The following is an 18,486-nucleotide window of genomic DNA, read 5'->3' as shown; positions in this document are numbered from 1 at the left end:
TGTCCATGTGCAGGTATGAAACGCAGAGAAATAGAGCATGCTGCATTTTATACGCAGTGTCCCCTCGCAGCTCCAACACAGGCGTGAATGATCCTCTTTTACAACTTATGACTTGGAGTGCCTGTAATAAAAAGTGACATACATACTTAGACGGCACTTCAATGTGCGGAAGACTCAAATGTCCTTACAACGCTGCCTTCTTCCTGTTACTGCTGAAGGTCCTTGAGCTGCCATCTGTTGGAAATGCCGCATTGGACTCACAGTATAATGTGCCCTTCTTCAAAACTCCTCTTCATAAGGCCTCTTTCACACGGGCGGCAGACATATCGCTGCGAGAAATTGCAACTGTGTTCTGTGCATTATGGCTGTGTCTTCTCGCGGTGATATTGAGATTTTGTGGTGCTACAAAGTTGCTCGACTTTGTAGCGCTCTTTTGCCGGGATTTTGGGGTGGGCTTGAAATATAAACCCTACCCCAAAAATAAGCCTAGCTTCATTTAAAAAAAAAAAAAAAAACAGGCGCTGTCCGCTCCGCCGCACTTCTCCTCCCAAACCACCGACACACTTGTCTGCACTCACATGAAACTCGCATGTTTATGCGAATGTGATGCGTTTCTTTTTTGCTCCCATAAGGGGGAACGGGCGATTCTTAAACAGAACGACCCAAAAATAGTACATGCTACAATTTTTCTCTCGCATCACTTCTTATTGCATCACTAGTTTCTTTTCATGTGTGATTTCTGTGCACCTGATCACCCGTGTAAAGGCCCCCTTAAACTCCTCATTGTTCTGAGGAGCACGTCACATTTCTAATAGTCGTTTTGATGTGTGGCATTAAAATTGGGCTCTTTTCAGGTTCCCATGCGCATGCTCTCCCATAGACTTTTAGAGGAGAGCGCACGCATGGGAATCTGAAGAGAGTCAAATTTTCATGCTGCACGCCAACTTCAGAGGAGAAGAGCGCTGGACCGCAGGAGCCGGGGAGTATAACAAACACATCACCTGGCTCCCTGACCCGTCCACTAACAGCACCATAACTTTGTTTATAGTACTGTGCGGACGTTACAGGTTCTCATTAAGTGGTTAAGAAGTATTAATGTGCTAAGGCAGCAGTCCTAAGCTCTCGCTCACGACCTGAAGGTTGCAAGTTCAATTTCCGCAAGGTTCAGGTAGCCCGTGCAAGGTCAACTCAGCCTTCCATCCTTCCGAGGTCGGTAAAATGAGTACCCAGCTTGCTGGGGGGTAATAAATAAATTACTTGAAAGAGCCGCTGAATAAGTTGGCGCTATACAAATAACAAGATTTATTATTATTCTTGTCGCTGACATTCATCAGTAAGTGCAATGTTTTTTTCTGTTCATTTTATTTTGTGAAGTATGAAGCAAATGCAAACTGTGAAAAGAGTGATTTATTAGCAAAGAACCTGATATAAGGTGGATTGTAATTGGCTGTCAACTGTCCGATCCAAAATGACTGTTATACAGTAGATATTGAGGTGCTGGCCAGACAAGATCTGCAAAGACATTCCAATAAAAAGCATTGAGTCCAAACATAAGAGAGTTTCATGTTTTCTGGGTTTTCTTGTTATTTTAGTAAACTTCCTACAGCAACAAAAAGCAGAATTCTGGTCCTATGAAATATTCCAAACTAAACAATACAAATACCCCTTTAAACACCAAGTCCCCCTGATCCGGTGCTGGTCTTTCCATTTCTGCTGTAGACTTGAGAGGGAAGACATGCTGAAGTCACCCTCCTCTACTCAAAGTAATAGGGGTCAGCACATTCTATGGAGGACATTTAGACTCACGCTTCCCCCATATCCCCTGCTGGTAGTGGTCATGGCAGCAACCTTTGTATGACTGCACATGTTTGAAGAAATCTATAAGGTGCTTTTTTCACATTACACTAAAGTTGCTGAAAATTGACCATTTCAACTAAAACAATCATTCTTCGGGTAAAATGTAACAATTAAAGTCTTAGCCGCCCGATGACATGCTGTCACCATAATGAGAAGTCGGCCACATTTAGACATTTTTTGTTCAATACTCAGACAAAAGATCTTTAATTCACAAATGATCTTCTATTGAAAGAATGTTCCTGAAAAGATCATCCTTTCATCTCCCGGTAACATTTACAAATGTATCTTTCCTTATTCCTAAACCCGACATCTCAAGACGTTTGGTGTGAGATGTGAAGCAACATGGAAGATAAATGTAAGCGTCTCACCCTAGGCTCCCATGTAAAAAAAATCTATAGTTTTTGTACTGGATGGCAGTGACACATGCCATCTGTTGGTCATTCATCACACATAGGCTCCAGTATTTAAAAAAAAAATCTTCAATGTATACGTTTTTTTTTTACTCGATGGCATGAGATTGTATTAAATTGATATCATAACAAATTGTATAACTTAAAGGGGTACTCCAGGACTTTTACTATTGCTGACTTATACTCAGGATAGTTCATCAATAGTTGATTGGTGGGGATGCAACACTCAGGATCCCCACTGATCAGCTGACTGTTTAGCCCGCTGTCAATGAAGCAGGCACGGACATCGTCATCAGTGATCGCAGCGGGAAGTATAATATCAATGGGAGTGGTGCCTCTTATTACACTTCTGGCTCCTCACTGTGGTTACAGCCAGAAGTGTAATAGCAGACATCATTCCCCTTGAGTGAAGTCATCTTTTGCAATTCCGGCCCTGGCTAACGATGATATCTGGCCTGCTGCACTGACAGCAGGCTGGACAATCAGCTGACCGGCAGGCATCCCGAGTGGCATCTACTGATGATCTATCAACTTGAGGATAGGTTGTCAAAATAAATGCTGGATTACCCTTTTAATGTAATTCAAGAATAGAGATGAGCGAACGTGTTCGGCTCCGCCCCTTTTTGCCCGAACACCGAACTTTGCGAGCAATTCCGTGCTCGGGCGAAAAAAGTTCAGGGGTCGCCGTGGCAGCGCGGGGGGGTGCGGCGGGGAGTGGGGGGGAGAGAGAGAGGGCTCCCCCCTGTTCCCCGCTGCTGCCGCCCGCGCCGCCGCGCCTCTCCCCGCCCCCCGGCGCCCCCCGAATCTTTACGCGCGGACACTGAAGTCCTCGGTAAAGCCGGTGTCCGGGTGCGTAAGTGTTCGTTAAGAACACGTTCGCTCATCTCTATTCAAGAAGAGTTAAGCTGTCCATACTTATTAGAGTAAAAGGGTAACACCCGACCATTTCCAGTTGCTAGAATGTATATAAAAATCTCAATTTTCAGACCCAGCAGGTCACGGCGTCAAGAAATACAGAGGGCTTAATTTTTCGAAGGTCATAGGGAAACGTAATTTTTGATAATTCATTTCTTGAAAACTATTGGGCATGGGAAGTTGTGCAAGCTGTCATTCGCTTCATAATCTGCAGATTTGTTATATATTTTCCCTCATTTTAATTACTGTGCTATAGAGACTGGTGGGGCGTCCGGCATTTTGGCTGCATGTGTCATCCCTTTTTGTACTACTGTGATATTTCATTCAGGCCTTGAGTAGTTAGAATGCAGTTATACATTTCTCAGTCTCCCTTGCCTTTTGAATATTCGCATTTAGAAAGGCAATTGTCTGACCTTCCCCTGGACAAGAGTGAATAAGCCCCTTCCATTCTTTTGGCCCTCCTGTCTGTTTAGTTTAGAATTAGCAGGGGGAACCCAAATTGTGCGACCATTTACTTGTTAATAAAGTCTAAGGAAATATTCCTAATAGAAGCTGGATTCACACACATGTTCTGGCTCCAAGATTAAAATTAGGAAAAATCTTTTAATAAGGATTACTGGTCGTGTGAAGGTCCTAGCCCGATAGGAATTATATTTTTGGAATCGGGTGTACCAGCTGAATAAAATGCATCTAAAGTCATTGAGGTATGAGCCCCAGAACACCTCCAAATGGCGTATCCGGTAACCTGGTAATAATTTAAGTGTCACGTTTGATATCGCTGAGTAGATAAAATTATGGCTGGAAATATGCCAGGCATATATTCCAGATCGGAAGATCTCCTGCGGAGATATGGCTGAAATGGGGAATTATGGATTTTTACAGGTACGTACACATGAATGACCTCAGAGGGGGAGGGGGAAGTGTGTTCTCGGGAATCAGAGTAAAGAGGAGTTTGGGTTAGGAGGTATGGTATGCCTCCCTGAAGAGGTGTGTTTTAAGAGCATGTGTGAAGTTATGTGTGTCAGGGATTGCCCGAATAGTTTTGGGTAGTGTGTTCCAGAGAACTGGTGCTGCTCTGGTGAAGTTTTGGAGGCAGGAATGAGAGGTTTGAGTTAAAGGGGCACTTAATCTGATTTCTTTAGCAGACACGGGCTGGGTGGTAGGTTTGAAATGAGGGATGCAATGTAGGGTGGCGCAGTGCTATGGAGAGCTTTGTGGATGAAGGTAGTGAGTTTAAATTGAATACTATATTTGACGGGCAGCCAGTGCAGTGACCGGCACAGGGAAGAGGCGTCCGAGCAGCGACTGGATAGGAAGATGAGCCTGGCTGCCGCATTCAGGATGGATTGGAGAGGGTAGAGTCTGGAGCAGGGGAGGCCGATCAGCAACGAATTGCAATAATCGAGCCGAGAGTGGATGAGGGAAACACTGAGCATTTTTAGTTTGTGTCCACGGTGAGAAAAGGATGGATTTTTGCGATGTTCTTGAGGTGCAGGTGAGATATTGGGCAAGATATTGAATGTAGCTGGTAAAGGAGAGGTCAGAGTCAAATATAACCCCAAGACAGCGGGCATGCTGTCTAAGAGTTATGGTGGTGCCCCACACTGAGATGGAGATGTCAGGATGAGGTCAGTTAGCAGAGGGTGGAAACACCAGTAGGTCACTTTTTTGGACCGATAATTGTTCCATCTAAATGCACCTTAATGCTTGAGCTCCAATAACTGCAGATTATTACACAGCATAGCTTCCTCCCATGACTTAAGTGCTTTGACTTGTTCAGAGAAAGAACTTTCGTGCACAATCTTTCATTAAAAGAACATTCCCAGAAAGATCTTTCATTTGACACCCGCCGTCATTAAACATGTAAGACCAATTGCAACAGCTGTGAAGGCCAATATTAAGTAAAATGTGTATGACTGACTCTGTGAAACCAGATGATTGTTTGTTCAATGGTTGTTCAACAATGCACCTACTCCTACGCCAGCTTAACAGTAATGGGGGTAACACCATGCAGTGCTGTGTACATGCTTACCTGAAGCAACAGAGCTGTTGATTGGCTTATTATACATTGCGAGGAACTCTTCTGGCTTTAGAAACCTCTCAGATCGAATAAGGAAGAAGATGATCTGCTCTCGGACCAGCAGTCCTGGGGCCAAATCATGCAGATTATCTTCAGGACCTTTGCTGCCAGACTGCACAAATATAATTATTAGTTTGTGATTAAAGTTTTACTTGTTTAAAGGCTAAAACTTTGGCATCTAATATGTTATATTCTATAATCTTTGTCCTTCATTCTTTGTATACATTTGCTTTCAGTCGTGGACTGTACAGTTCTTAAATCTGCCCGGGGAGCGCTGATTACAGCTGATAAATTGTCTCAGCTGTCAGCCCCGTGGCAGAACAAAGGGAATTTATTCAGAGAACAGCAGGTGGACTGTTCTCTGAATACGGCTCCTGACGGCTCACACGCTACTAATTGGTACTAATAGGCATTAGTACCAAGTAGTAGTTTATGCAAAAATGATCGCTCAAAATCCATCTTTTCAGCGATCATCTTTGTGTCTGAATGCACTTTTTTGCATTGCTGGTTGTTTGGACATTAGGTGATGGCATACTTTTCAGCCTGCTAAGGACTGTCAACAGCTGTTCCATACATACTGAGAACTCTGGAAGACATTGACCCACAATGCAATTCTTCAATCATGCTTAAATCATTGCCATCAAGCTTTAGAACAACTGAAGTTGAAAAGCCAAATGGCAAAGAAACACATCTCATTGGATCCACTGTAACTTGGCTTATTAAAGGAATTTCCCTGGCAAAAACTACTGATTACCTATCGTTAAGATAGGACATTAATAGTTAATCGACAGGGACTCACTGCTTAGGATCCCTTGCGATGAACTGATTGCCTATCCCGCAGTCAGTGGAATTAACTATTGATGACCTATCCTGAGGATAGGCCAACAGTAGTTTTTGCCTGGAAGACCCTTTAATGTAAACATTTGACTTGACAGTTGGTCTAAACTAAAGTGACGTATACATATTCATGACAAGGATCTCCTGGCCTGAATGTTACAGCCAGTCTTCTAGAGAATCTTACCTTTAGTGTCTGAGACAAAAACAATCCTAACTTCATCATGAGAGTGAGACATTCTTCCACCATAGTCTCTTCTGACTGTTCATTTCCAAAGTCATCCAAGTATTGTATGGGCAGTCCCACAATGTGGAAGCACCACCTAGGAAGAAGCCTGCTTGGGATATTGTGGGAGATGACAATGATTTTGATGTCCTGCAGAAGTGAGCTAGAAAATATGGATAAGTTATGTGAGCACACGGTATATTTTGGAGATCCGACCTGCTACGGTAGCTACATGATCTAGAATAACTGCTCAAGTCATCACTTCAACCATGGAAGAATACATTCATTTTGGTATTTGCTGTAAAGGAAGAAGACATACTTTGCACCCTGATTCTGGATCTGGATGAGATCTTGATTTATTCCAGTTAGGATCTCGGAAGAAGCCTGCAATGATAGTGGACAACAGAGAAGCATTAATAGCTGACTAAACAGGCAACCACATACTTCAAGATGCTCTCTTTCTGCAGAAAATGATGTACTGAGCTGAGCGAGAGTGTATGGAGGGGTTTGGGGTCAGCTGAATTATATGTGACGTGTATGACCAGCGTAAGAGAAGAAGCTTTATTATTACATGGAGCTCCAATGATTTATCTACCTGTACTTCTAACTGATTGTTTATTTGACAGTTGTTGACTGTGCATGGGCAGCCTTTGACTGCAGTTTTTATATACGGTGATATGTAGAAGCTGCAGAAAGCAAACAGTCGTACACTTTTAAACTCTATTACAAAAATGATTGTAATTCTGAAATACTGTACATGCATTTAAGTGAGGAAACCAACCCCCCCCCCCCCCAAGCTTTTATAAGGGTATTCTGGGTATTTTCATGTGATTACCTCGGTGCTCCAATTGTTTTAAATGGGAACAAAACTGGCGCTCTCACTTCCTGTCCTGTCCACTAATGACAACATATATAAATTAATTTATTGTAAAACCACCAAGTCTTTAGGCTACATTCATATCTACGTTTTGTCTTTCAGTCAAAATTCTGAATTCTGTCAGCTGATGGACAGGGATTCTGAAGGGCTGGTCCCAATCCATCAACTACTGATGATCTATCCTCTTATCCTCTTGACCAATTGAAAATGCCTGGAATACCTCTTTAATTCTACAAAGTTGTATACAACCTGTGCTTCCATCTTTATTTACTTAGTAATCTCCTAATACAATTCCTGTTCTGCTCTTGCATTCTCTTCTCTACCACTCGGGTCAACTCCTCGCATTCTTGTCTTTGAGAAGTCTCTTACATCTCTCCTCAAGAATTGCTTTCCTCACGCTATCCACCTGCCTATCCAACCTAAAAATTAAAGCAACCCTCTATTTCAGGACAAAATGATGTCCCAAAACTAGAGAAGTGAGGGAGTATACTATCTGCATATGATTTTTTCTGCCGTTCCTCCATCTAAGTACCCTGTTTCCCTGAAAATAAGACATACCTTGAAAATAAGACATAACATGATTTTCCAGAATTTTTGCGGATGCAAAATGATTTTTCAGGCTTTTTGAGGATGCTTGAAATATAAGCCCTACTCCAAAATTAAGCTAACTGTTAATTTAGAAAGTCAATTTAAATAGTGTCCAAGCAGCTATACATGTAAAAAAGTTAAACCTTTTTGAACAAAAATTATTATAAGACACTGTCTTATTTTCGGGGAAACACGGTAGTTCCTGGTCTCATTTTTGGCTGCGCAAGATGGCCAATGAGATCTTTAGACTACCCAATCATCCATAGTGCATTGGTAGTGTGAGACTACCAATGCATTATGCCTGTTCTCTGATTGGCCCGCACTGCTCAAGCGATCAGCACTGGCCAGTCAGAGCAGACCATAGTGTGTTTTAAGTGGCTAGAAAATGGAAATGGCAGATGGACGCCCCGAACTGGAGGAAAGGAGGGACGTCAAAGAAGATCAACTACAGGTACTATAGACCTTCCAGTCACAGAACAGAATTTTGTTCTGAAACTGGAGGGTCACTTTAACTATGTCCACAACCTCTTTGTTCTTGGATCCCAGTGGTGGAAGCTATAACATATCCTTGCAATATGCCATAACTTAATATGATGAAAATATCCCTTTAAGTAACCAGTAGAGATGAGCGAGCGTACTTGCTAAGGCAAACTACTCGAGCAAGTAGTGCCTTGTGCGAGTACCTGCCCGCTCATCTCAAAAGATTCGGGTGCCAGCGGGGGAGAGCGGTGAGTTGTGGGAGTCACCATACGGGAGCGGGGGGGTAGAGAGTGGGAGAGAGATCTCTCCCCCGTTCCTCCCCACTCTCCCCCGCCGGCACCCGAATCTTTTGAGATGAGCGGGCAGGTACTCGCATAAGGCAATACTTGCTCGAGTAGTTTGCCTTCGTGAGTACGCTCGCTCATCTCTAATAATCAGTAACACACTTCCATAGTATAACACTTACCTCAATCATATGAATGACACAGCCGGGATAGAGCAGAAGTAATCCTGAGATAGACTCTCCAAGGTTGGATTTTATCAGCTGATGAAATAGTCTCTCATAATGGTCTGTGTGCAGAGAATAAGAAATCTATGCCTTATTTGTTTAGTTTAAGAAAAACCGAAAGCTTTCTGTTTTGTTTTGAAAACCTATTGAAATTAATAGGGCAAAAAAACTGATCCATTTATTTTTGTTTTAATTCCATTTTTTTGCTCAAAAATTCGGAAACAGAGATGGAATTTTGACTAAAAGGCAAAATACAGATGTGACTGTAGCCTACAAATTTGGTGGTTTTACAATAAATTCACTTAAATTCATGGTAAAACCTAATTGGTAGAGTTACTAATGCAGGAGTATAGAAATGAGGGCAGAGACTACAAAAATCTTTGAGGCCTCCTTCACACACACAATTTTTTTAGTGTTCCTAAACTCTTGTACAAAATAACTGTCATTAATTTAAAACATTTTTTAAAACTGTTATTTACAAGCATTTTAGTGGCGTTGTTACATTTGTAATATGTGTTTTCTTTTCTGGTGTTTTTCAAGTCTGAGGGTGGACGTCCACTGGCGTTTTTTTCTCCACTGCGCTGCGAGAGTAAGTGAAAACTCTTGCAGCGCAGTGTGATGAAAAAAAACGGAATCACGCCGGGATATCGGCAGTCTTTTCAATGGGGCCAGTGGCAGCAGCGCTAGCCCCATTGAAAAGATATGGAGAATACCGCAGCCTTTTGCCACAGCTGTGACAGCTGTGGCAGAAGTGCAGCATGCTATCCCATTGCTTTCAATGGGATCGGCGCTGCTGCCGGTCCCATTGAAAGCAGTGGTTTGTGGCAAACCCTGCAGTATGATTTTTGGGGAAGGGCTTGAAATATAAGCCCTTCCCTGAAAATCATAAATAAGTGGTAAAAAAAATTACTCACTCTCCGCCGCTCAGACACGTCCTCCGGCTGGCTCCCCGACAATGCTGTCCAGCACTTTCAGCCTCCTGAAAGGGCTGTGCTGATTGGCTGAGCCCTCAGCCAATATCAGCTAGTGCTTAGCTGTTGGCTGAGCGCTCAGCCAATTACAGATAGTGCTTAGCTATTCATTCATGAATAGCACTATCTTAGCTATTCATGAATGAATAGCTAAGCACTATCTGTAATTGGCTGAGCGATCAGCCAATAGCTGAGCACTAGCTGCTATTGGCTGAGCGCTCAGCCAATTAGCACAGCCCTTTCAGGAGGTGGGGATTTTTAAATCCCCGCCTGCTGAAAGTGCTGGACAGCAGTGTCAGGGAGCCAAACGGAGGACGCATCTGAGCAGCAGAGAGGTGAGTATTTTTTTTTTACATTTTTTTACCACTTATTGATGATTTTCAGGGAAGGGCTTATATTTTAAGCCCTTCCCCGAAAATCATACTGCAGGGTTTGCCACAAACCACTGCTTTCAATGGGACCGGCAGCAGCGCCGATCCCATTGAAAGCAATAGGATAACATGCTGCACTTCTGCCACAGCTGTCACACTGAAAAGACTGGCGATATCCCGGTCTTATTTCGGCGTCTTTCTTGCGCTGCGAGAGTTTTCATGTCCTCTCGCAGCGCAAGAAATAAAATATCGCCAGTGGCTCTCAGCCCTTAAGGAGAAACCTATAGGATAAAAGTGCTAGAAAAAATACCATACCCAGAGCATGCTGGGTATGTAGACTTTTCAATAATTTGCAATTAACTTCAAAGTAACACCTGATGGCAGTGTTTTCGATTTAAAAGAAAATACTGTTCAAAGTGCCATATGTGAATACAGCCCAAAACCTCAGTAACAAAACGATAGCGCCATAGCTGCTAAAAATGACTACTTCTTGGACTCAGTTACAAAAGAAAGGTCATGTGTAAAATGAGTGCCTATTGATAACATAGTAAATGTTAAGGTTCATAAAACATAAATCTATATGTAATAATAATCATATATTTTTTAAATAATTTTGATTGCCTTTAACCCTTTAACTACCAGTCCTTTTTCATCGCTATGTTCCAAGAACTATAAGCTTTTTATTTTTCTGTCGGGGGGGGGGGGGGGGGGGTGAGGATTTGTTTTTTTTCAGAACTAATTGTATTTCTTAATGCTACCATTCAATATACCATATAATGTATTGGAAAACTTTTAAAACAATTTTAAGTGGGGTGACCAAAAAATGCAATTCTAGCATTATGTATTCCTTCAGGTTATGCGTTCACCAGGTAATAAATTATGAGATAGTTAGATAGGATGAATTTTTTTCAGATGTGGCGCTAGCATTTATGGTTTTTTTAATTAGTCTTATTGTTTTGTGAGAGAAATGGGAAAGGGTTTTTTTTTTTTATATTTTTTTATTGAAAATTTTTTATTTGACCTAAATTTTACAGATTTTTTAATCGCCAACAGGGGTTTGAAGCTGCGATTGTTTAATCATTTCTGTAATACACTGCAGTACTTTAGGTGCCCGTTTACGTGAAAGACTATAAGGTGGACAAATAATCAAATTTGTTTATGATGACCTAAAAATGATTAAGGACAAAACATGAAGCTGAACACATTTATACTTGATAATTAGAGATGAGCGAACGTACTCGGTAAGGACGATTTCGCAATCGAGCACCGCGATTTTCGAGTACTTCACTACTCGGGTGAAAAGATTTGGGGGTCGCCGGGGGGCGGGGCGTGGTGGAGCGGGGGGGTAGCAGCGAGGAACAGGTGGGGGCTCTCTTTCTCTCCCTCTCCCCCCCACTCCCCTCTGCAACCCCCCGCTCACCCACAGCGCCCCCGAGTACTTTTCACCCGAGTAGTGAAATACTCGAAAATCGCGGTGCTCGATTGCGAAATCGGCCTTACCGAGTACGTTCGCTCATCTCTATTGATAATCATTGGCTTCTTCGTAACTATTCGACAAATGTATAAAACATCACACATCGATAGGATAAGATTTCTTCAGACAGCTGAGTTCCTGCTCCTCATACAGCATGGTTACCTGGTATATCGCTGCGGGGCGCTTGCTCTCGAGAGATCCTCGCTACGTAAATCATCCTATGAATTATCGACTTCTGCAGAAACAATAGAAACAGGGATATGATTATATAAATGGACCAGAATGGAAGTGATAGGATTTATCATTACGCAATGTTAAGTTCCTAGCCAAAAATCTCCACATGTCTAAGTGAGGTTACTTGGCGTCTGCCATTATAGCGGATGGTGGGACGTTTACACGAACCATTTGCTGGGCTTCGAGGAGCACAGTCAGGGCTGAGATGTGGGGAAGACCTGGAGTAGAGGAGCGTCTCTTGTAGGAGGCCATGACTGGTGCTCTATAGGTCAAGGCAGGATGCTTCTACGAGCAGCTCCTACGTTTCCATAGCAACCCAAGGAAGACGGAGCAGATCATGGCAACCAGGTGACGAAAGTAAACAACAGGGAGGACAACGGGTATCACATGGTGGAGTTACAGCACTGATCACAAGGGAGAGCCGAATAGATGATTAACTTAGAAACAGAGCACAGACAATTAATTATCCATGAGCGTTAATTATTCAACTCTCTGCAGACAACAGAAGATGCCGACATCATGAGGGATGAGGAAAGCAATCACCCCACCAGCATTGATCTCATATTGCCCTCTGAAGGTCTGCAAATTCCAGTTTTGGGGCCATTTTCATAATTAAATAAGCAAGTTACATAACTAATAGAGATGAGCGAGCGTACTCGGAAAAGCACTACTCGCTCGAGTAATTTGCTATATCCGAGTATCGCTGTGCTCGGCCCTGAAGATTCGGGTGCCGCTGCGGCTGACAGGTGAGTCGCGGGGGAGAGCGGGCGGGAGAGAGGGAGAGAAAGATCTCCCCTCCGTTCCTCCCCGCTCTCCCCTGCAGCTCCCCGCTCCGTGTCGGCACCCGAATCTTCAGGGACGAGCACAGCGATACTCGGATAAAGCAAATTACTCGAGCGAGTAGTGCTTATCCGAGTACGCTCGCTCATCTCTAATAACTAACAATTCCATATATAAGGTTATCATGCGAATCACCCTGTTCACAAGAGCTACTCCGTAATAACACTGTAGGGGACTTCCATATTTCCATATGTCAGCACTTTGGTAACACAGTCACAATGCCCCTTCTGACTACCCCACCCTAGGTCCCTGTAGCCTGGATATATGTATAGACAGGACAAACTGCCTTACAGAGCACCTAGATTCTGCTGACAGCTCCTGAAGGACACTACATAAATCTGACTTTCCCTACAGCCTTGCAAGGTTATTACAGAGAAATGGCAGCTCTAAAATAGTCGCACGACATCCTACGTAACCTTTCTGGGACTTTGTGCGACCAAGGTCGCCGTGAAGCCCTAACCATAACTCCTTAAGTACCAGGGTGTTTTGATCCTAACATATAGGACTATTTTTTATATATCTTTCTTCACTGCCTTTTTTTCTTTTACATTTTTTAGTTTTATTAGGAGTATAAAGGAGAAAAAAAATTGTATTTATTTATTTTTTTTTTATGTATAGTTGCTTATTTTTAGAATTAGTATGTATGCGAAAATAAAGCACAAGAATGGGTTTCTCATTTTGTTTAGGACATTTTGATATATAATTTGTATAGTCTTTGAAAACAGGGTGCATATGATGGCGGTTTTTCCTTCTTTTATATATATATATATATATATACACATTTTTTTTTAAATTCCGTAATTTTTTACATTTATTTTTGTAACTTTTTTTTTTAACATCTATGTTCCCGGGTCAAGTAGCAGTAGCAGCACTTCTGTTCCTGCCTTCTCCTCTGAAGACTTGACCTGCTAAATTGCAAGAACAGGAGCTTTAAATTGCCATTCACATTGTCTTTTTTTTCCTCACACTTTTCCACTGTAGTTTGGGCATCCAAAGAAGCCCCAGTTACAGGGAAAAACATCCCCCTATAGTGACAGTAGTCTCTGCTAGGACCCTGCAGCTCTGCTGTGGCAGTCAACATCTGGCAATCATGTGATCGCCAGGTCAAATAGCAGAAGCCGCACTTCGGTTTCTGCCTTCTCCTCTGGGTCCTCAGTTGTGGCTAATAGCCGAGGACCAGAATCTACTAAATTGCAGGAACAGGAGCTTTAATCCCGTGCCATATTAAGGCCCAGGACTAGGTGCAGTAAATTTACCGTGGTTGGTCCTTAAGGGGTAAAAGAGGAACTGTTATTTCCTTGGGTCAGCAGGGTCGGCTGCATAGCTTTATAAACCCTTCCCCAATTTCCACTATGGGATCCGGCGGTGAGACGGTTATTGCCACGTATGCCAGTGATTGTGCACTGCGCATGAGAGCGTATTTGTCACACGCGGTGTTACTTGTTTCTTTTTTTTTTCTTTTAAATTCCCCGCGATGTCTCATAGTGGCCTTGCGTATGCAAAGACGCTCATAGGCAATACATTGCAAAAAACCTCCAAAATGGCAAAACTCTGGTTATTTCTAATTTCACCTCAATTAGAAATTTTAAAAAGTTTTCCAGTACATTATATGGTATGTTAACCCCTTAAGGACATGGCCTATTTTGGTCTTAAGAATGCAACGTTTTTTGGCGGATTTTCATCACCATTTTTCCGTCGACATGGCCGTATAAGAGTTTGTTTCTTTTCGTGGCGAACTGTAGTTTCTATTGGTGCCATTTCTGGGTACTATATTGTAAAACTTTTAATATTTTTTTTATGATAGCAGGGAGAGAAAACGCGTCAATTCTGCCATAGATTTTTAGGGTTTGTATTTACAGCGTTAATCATGCGGCATAAATGACACAATATATTTTTTCTGCGGATCGGTACGATTACAACAATAATTCACTTTCCATTTTTCCGCAATGAAAAACCTTTTGGAATATTGGAAATTATAATTTTTTTTCTAAATCGCTGCATTCAAATTCCTATAACTTTTTACATTTTCCATAGACGGAGCTCTGTGCGGGCTTATTTTTTGCGAGACGAGCTGTAGTTTTTATTGGTACCATTTTGGAGTACATACGGCTTTTTTGATCACTCTTAGGGCTTATTCACATGGGCTTATATCGACCAGTTTTTTTCACGCCCCGGGAGATATATGCTGCCCCTCTGATGCATTGGTTTACAATGCATTAGTGCACAGAGGCGTATTTCCGCGGCGTAAGAGCGCCCAACTGAGCGCCCTAACGTTGGCGGCAGCAGCTGCATTAACTCCTATGGGAGCCAATGACAGTTTCAGGAGAAGGGAGGTTGGAGGAAGCTTAGCAGTGTGACTGCTAAACTCTCCCCTTCTCTTCTCTTCTCTGACCATTGAAATCAATGAATGGCCAAACGCTGCCTGTGATTGGCTGAGCACTCAGCCAATCAGATACAGCTCTTTCAGCAGGCGGGGACTTTAAATCCCTGCCTGATTAAAGAACTTCAGAGCCGTGCAGGGAGAGGACGCAGCTATACGCGACTGAGCCCCGGCAGTTTTTACACTTGATAGGAATGATTTTCAGGGAAGAGCTTACATTTAAAGTAGGCCTGAAGCCGGGGCCTGAGAGGGGAGGGGGGAGGCCTGAAGCCGGGGCCTGAGGGTGGAGGCCTGAAGCCGGGGCCTGAGGGTGGAAATGGGAGGCCTGACGCCAGGAGCTGAGGGTGGAGGGCGGAGGCCTGACTCCAGGGCCTGAGGGTGGAGGGTGGAGACCTGACGCTGGGCCTGGGGGTGGAGGCCTGATAGCTGGTACAGAGGTTGTAAGGTGGAAGTTTGTAGCCGGGGCTTGAGGGTGTAGTTTATATTGTATATTAGATTATAAGCTCCTAGAAGTAGGTTGTATTTGTCTATTTGTGCACAGCGTTAGCTGTCCTAAGTCTATAATTACATACATATATAGAGCAATATGCAGCAGGACAGATTACATCCAGGGTGATAGCCGACCGCCACATCTGGGGTCAGGAAGGAATTTTTTGCCCCCCTGAGGTAGAACTCTCCAGGAGTTTTTTCGCTTCCCTCTGGATCTTTGGGTCCGGCGGCTCTCATCTTAGGACATTGATGGACTGGTCAGAAGGACCGCAGCAAGTTCTGTGGTCTCCAGCGGTCCTAACCTGAGAGTCACTGTGATCATTGTGTCATTTATTAAAGGGCCGGTAATATTTAATTACAATGTTGCTTATTGCTATTCTAATAAAACAGAATTCTATCATCTACATCGTGGTGTTTGTCTTTTGTCTGGATTTCTTCACAGCGAATATGATGGGAGTAATTGCTCCCACCCAATAATTCAGAAGTAGTCTTATCCTACATATAATATAGTGTGTTATCTCCCAAAGACACAGCACTAGAGATCAGCGAGTATACTCGGTAAAGGCAATTGCTCGAGCGAGCATTGCCTTTAGCGAGTACCTGCCCGCTCGAGACTGAAGGTTCGGGTGGCAGCGGCGGGCGGGGAGCTGGGGGGGAAAGCGGAGCGGAACGGAGGGGAGATCTCTCTCTCTCCCCCCCCCCCCCCCCGCTCCCTCCTGCTGACAGCCGCTACTCACAGCTCCCCCGCGCCGGCACCCGAACCTTTCATCTCGAGCGGGCAGGTACTCACTAAAGGCAATGCTCACTCGAGCAATTGCCTTTACCAAGTATACTCGCTCATCTCTAAGCTCCACCTACAGCGATGTCATCATGTCAGCCCCTATCTCCAGTTACAAGTGTTATGGGGTTCAGTCTCTGATGGGGACGCTAACATTGTCTGTGTCCTCGCGCCTACACAACAGACTACCTGAAAAAGGCTGAAGACTGCGACAAGAAGAGCAACTGAGTACAGAAGACATAGGGGGTCTCATATAAAAAATAGTAGACAGACTGAAGAGGTGTTATTAACAGAGGTGCAAAAAGTAGTCATGGTGACCCAATGAAACATGGAAGGAAGCGCCACTCAGCAAGGAGCGGTATTAGCAAGTAATGGCCCACATTTAGACCTCCTGTCCACAGGCAATATTCCATTGCGTTATCCATGGCGATAATCCACACGCGGGTAACGCAATGAATGCTTTCCATAGGATAACTATGGAAAGCGCAGCCCGCAATGCACGATGGGAAAATCGCCACAATTTTCCACTCGCGTATAAAAATTGCGGCATGCCACGATTTGGCCGCGATGAACCTATCATTAAGGTTCATTGCAGAAAATCACGGTGACTTTAGCGTTCTCCTGCGGCGGCTCCAGCAGCAGAAATCCGCTGCTGGAAAACGCTACACCCGTGGACAGCTGCCTTACTAAGGATCCTTTTACATGGAACGATTGGTTCAGTGTAAACATGGCCAACAATTGAACAATCAAGGATCCTTTCTTCACTCATCGTTCATTGTTCATTGGCTCGTTCGGTTTAAATACCGATTTTCCGTCATACCCATGGTGATTGGCTGGCTGGAATAATCCACACACACAGCCAAATCAACCACACCTACATAGTACTAAGGGGTCCTAGGAGCACAAACATTCATACATTACTTATCCTGTACTGATCCTGAGTTACATCCTGTATTATACTCCAGAGCTGCACTCACTATTCTGCTGGTGGAGTCACTGTGTACATACATTACTTATCCTGTACTGATCCTGAGTTACATCCTGTATTATACTCCAGAGCTGCACTCACTATTCTGCTGGTGGGGGTCACTGTGTACATACATTACTGATTCTGTACTGATCCTGAGTTACATCCTGTATTATACACCAGAGCTGCACTCACTATTCTGCTGGTGGAGTCACTGTGTACATACATTACTTATCATGTACTGATGCTGAGCTACATCCTGTATTATACCCCAGAGCTGTACTCACTATTCTGCTGGTGGGGTCACTGTGTACATACATTACTTATCCTGTACTGATCCTTAGTTACATCCTATATTATACCCCAGAGCTGCACTCACTATTCTGCTGGTGGAGTCACTGTGTACATACATTACTTATCATGTACTGATGCTGAGCTACATCCTGTATTATACCCCAGAGCTGTACTCACTATTCTGCTGGTGGGGTCACTGTGTACATACATTACTTATCCTGTACTGATCCTTAGTTACATCCTATATTATACCCCAGAGCTGCACTCACTATTCTGCTGGTGGAGTCACTGTGTATATACATTACATATCCTGCACTGCTCCTGAGTTACATCCTGTATAATACTCCAGAGCTGCACTCACTATTCTGCTGGTGGAGTCACTGTGTACATACATTACTTATCCTGTACTGATCCTGAGTTACATCCTGTATTATACACCAGAGCTGCACTCACTATTCTGCTGGTGGAGTCACTGTGTACATACATTACTTATCATGTACTGATGCTGAGTTACATCCTGTATTATACTCCAGAGCTGTACTCACTATTCTGCTGGTGGGGTCACTGGTTACATACATTACTTATCCTGTACTGATCCTTAGTTACATCCTGTATTATACCCCAGAGCTGTACTCACTATTCTGCTGGTGGGGTCACTGGTTACATACATTACTTATCCTGTACTGATCCTTAGTTACATCCTATATTATACCCCAGAGCTGCACTCACTATTCTGCTGGTGGAGTCACTGTGTATATACATTACATATCCTGCACTGCTCCTGAGTTACATCCTGTATAATACTCCAGAGCTGCACTCACTATTCTACTGGTGGAGTCACTGTGTGCATACATTACTTATCCTATACCAATCTGGAGCCCCCCCCCCCCTTCTCCCCCAATCTCAAGAATGG

General features: G+C 43.5%; 1 protein-coding gene across 1 annotated transcript; it reads right to left on the bottom strand.

Moving 5' to 3' along the window:
* Positions 1 to 1,431: 1,431 nt before the first annotated feature.
* On the bottom strand, positions 1,432 to 12,077 carry LOC136577598 (testis-expressed protein 47-like). The gene is made up of 7 exons (XM_066577524.1): positions 11,994 to 12,077; positions 11,754 to 11,826; positions 8,734 to 8,837; positions 6,642 to 6,706; positions 6,284 to 6,485; positions 5,215 to 5,374; positions 1,432 to 1,512 (listed from the first exon to the last, which is right to left on the bottom strand). The coding sequence occupies exons 1-7, from the start codon at positions 12,075 to 12,077 to the stop codon at positions 1,451 to 1,453; spliced, it is 750 nt and encodes a 249-aa protein (XP_066433621.1). The 3' UTR covers positions 1,432 to 1,450.
* Between the last annotated feature and the right edge of the window lie 6,409 nt (positions 12,078 to 18,486).

This window comes from Eleutherodactylus coqui, chromosome 8, assembly GCF_035609145.1.
Source record: "Eleutherodactylus coqui strain aEleCoq1 chromosome 8, aEleCoq1.hap1, whole genome shotgun sequence".
NCBI classification, from domain to species: domain Eukaryota; kingdom Metazoa; phylum Chordata; class Amphibia; order Anura; family Eleutherodactylidae; genus Eleutherodactylus; species Eleutherodactylus coqui.
This window is presented reverse-complemented; position numbering and strand designations above follow the sequence as displayed.

Bases quoted from the DNA above. Each gene is read 5' to 3' on its own strand.
- LOC136577598 (XM_066577524.1), bottom strand. From the start codon at position 12,077: ATGGCCTCCTACAAGAGACGCTCCTCTACTCCAGGTCTTCCCCACATC. The intron at 11,827-11,993 runs GTTCGTGTAAAC...TTGTTTCTGCAG, and splicing joins TCCTCGAAGCCCAGCAAATG to AAGTCGATAATTCATAGGAT. The intron at 5,375-6,283 runs GTAAGATTCTCT...ATATTTGTGCAG, and splicing joins TTTTGTCTCAGACACTAAAG to TCTGGCAGCAAAGGTCCTGA.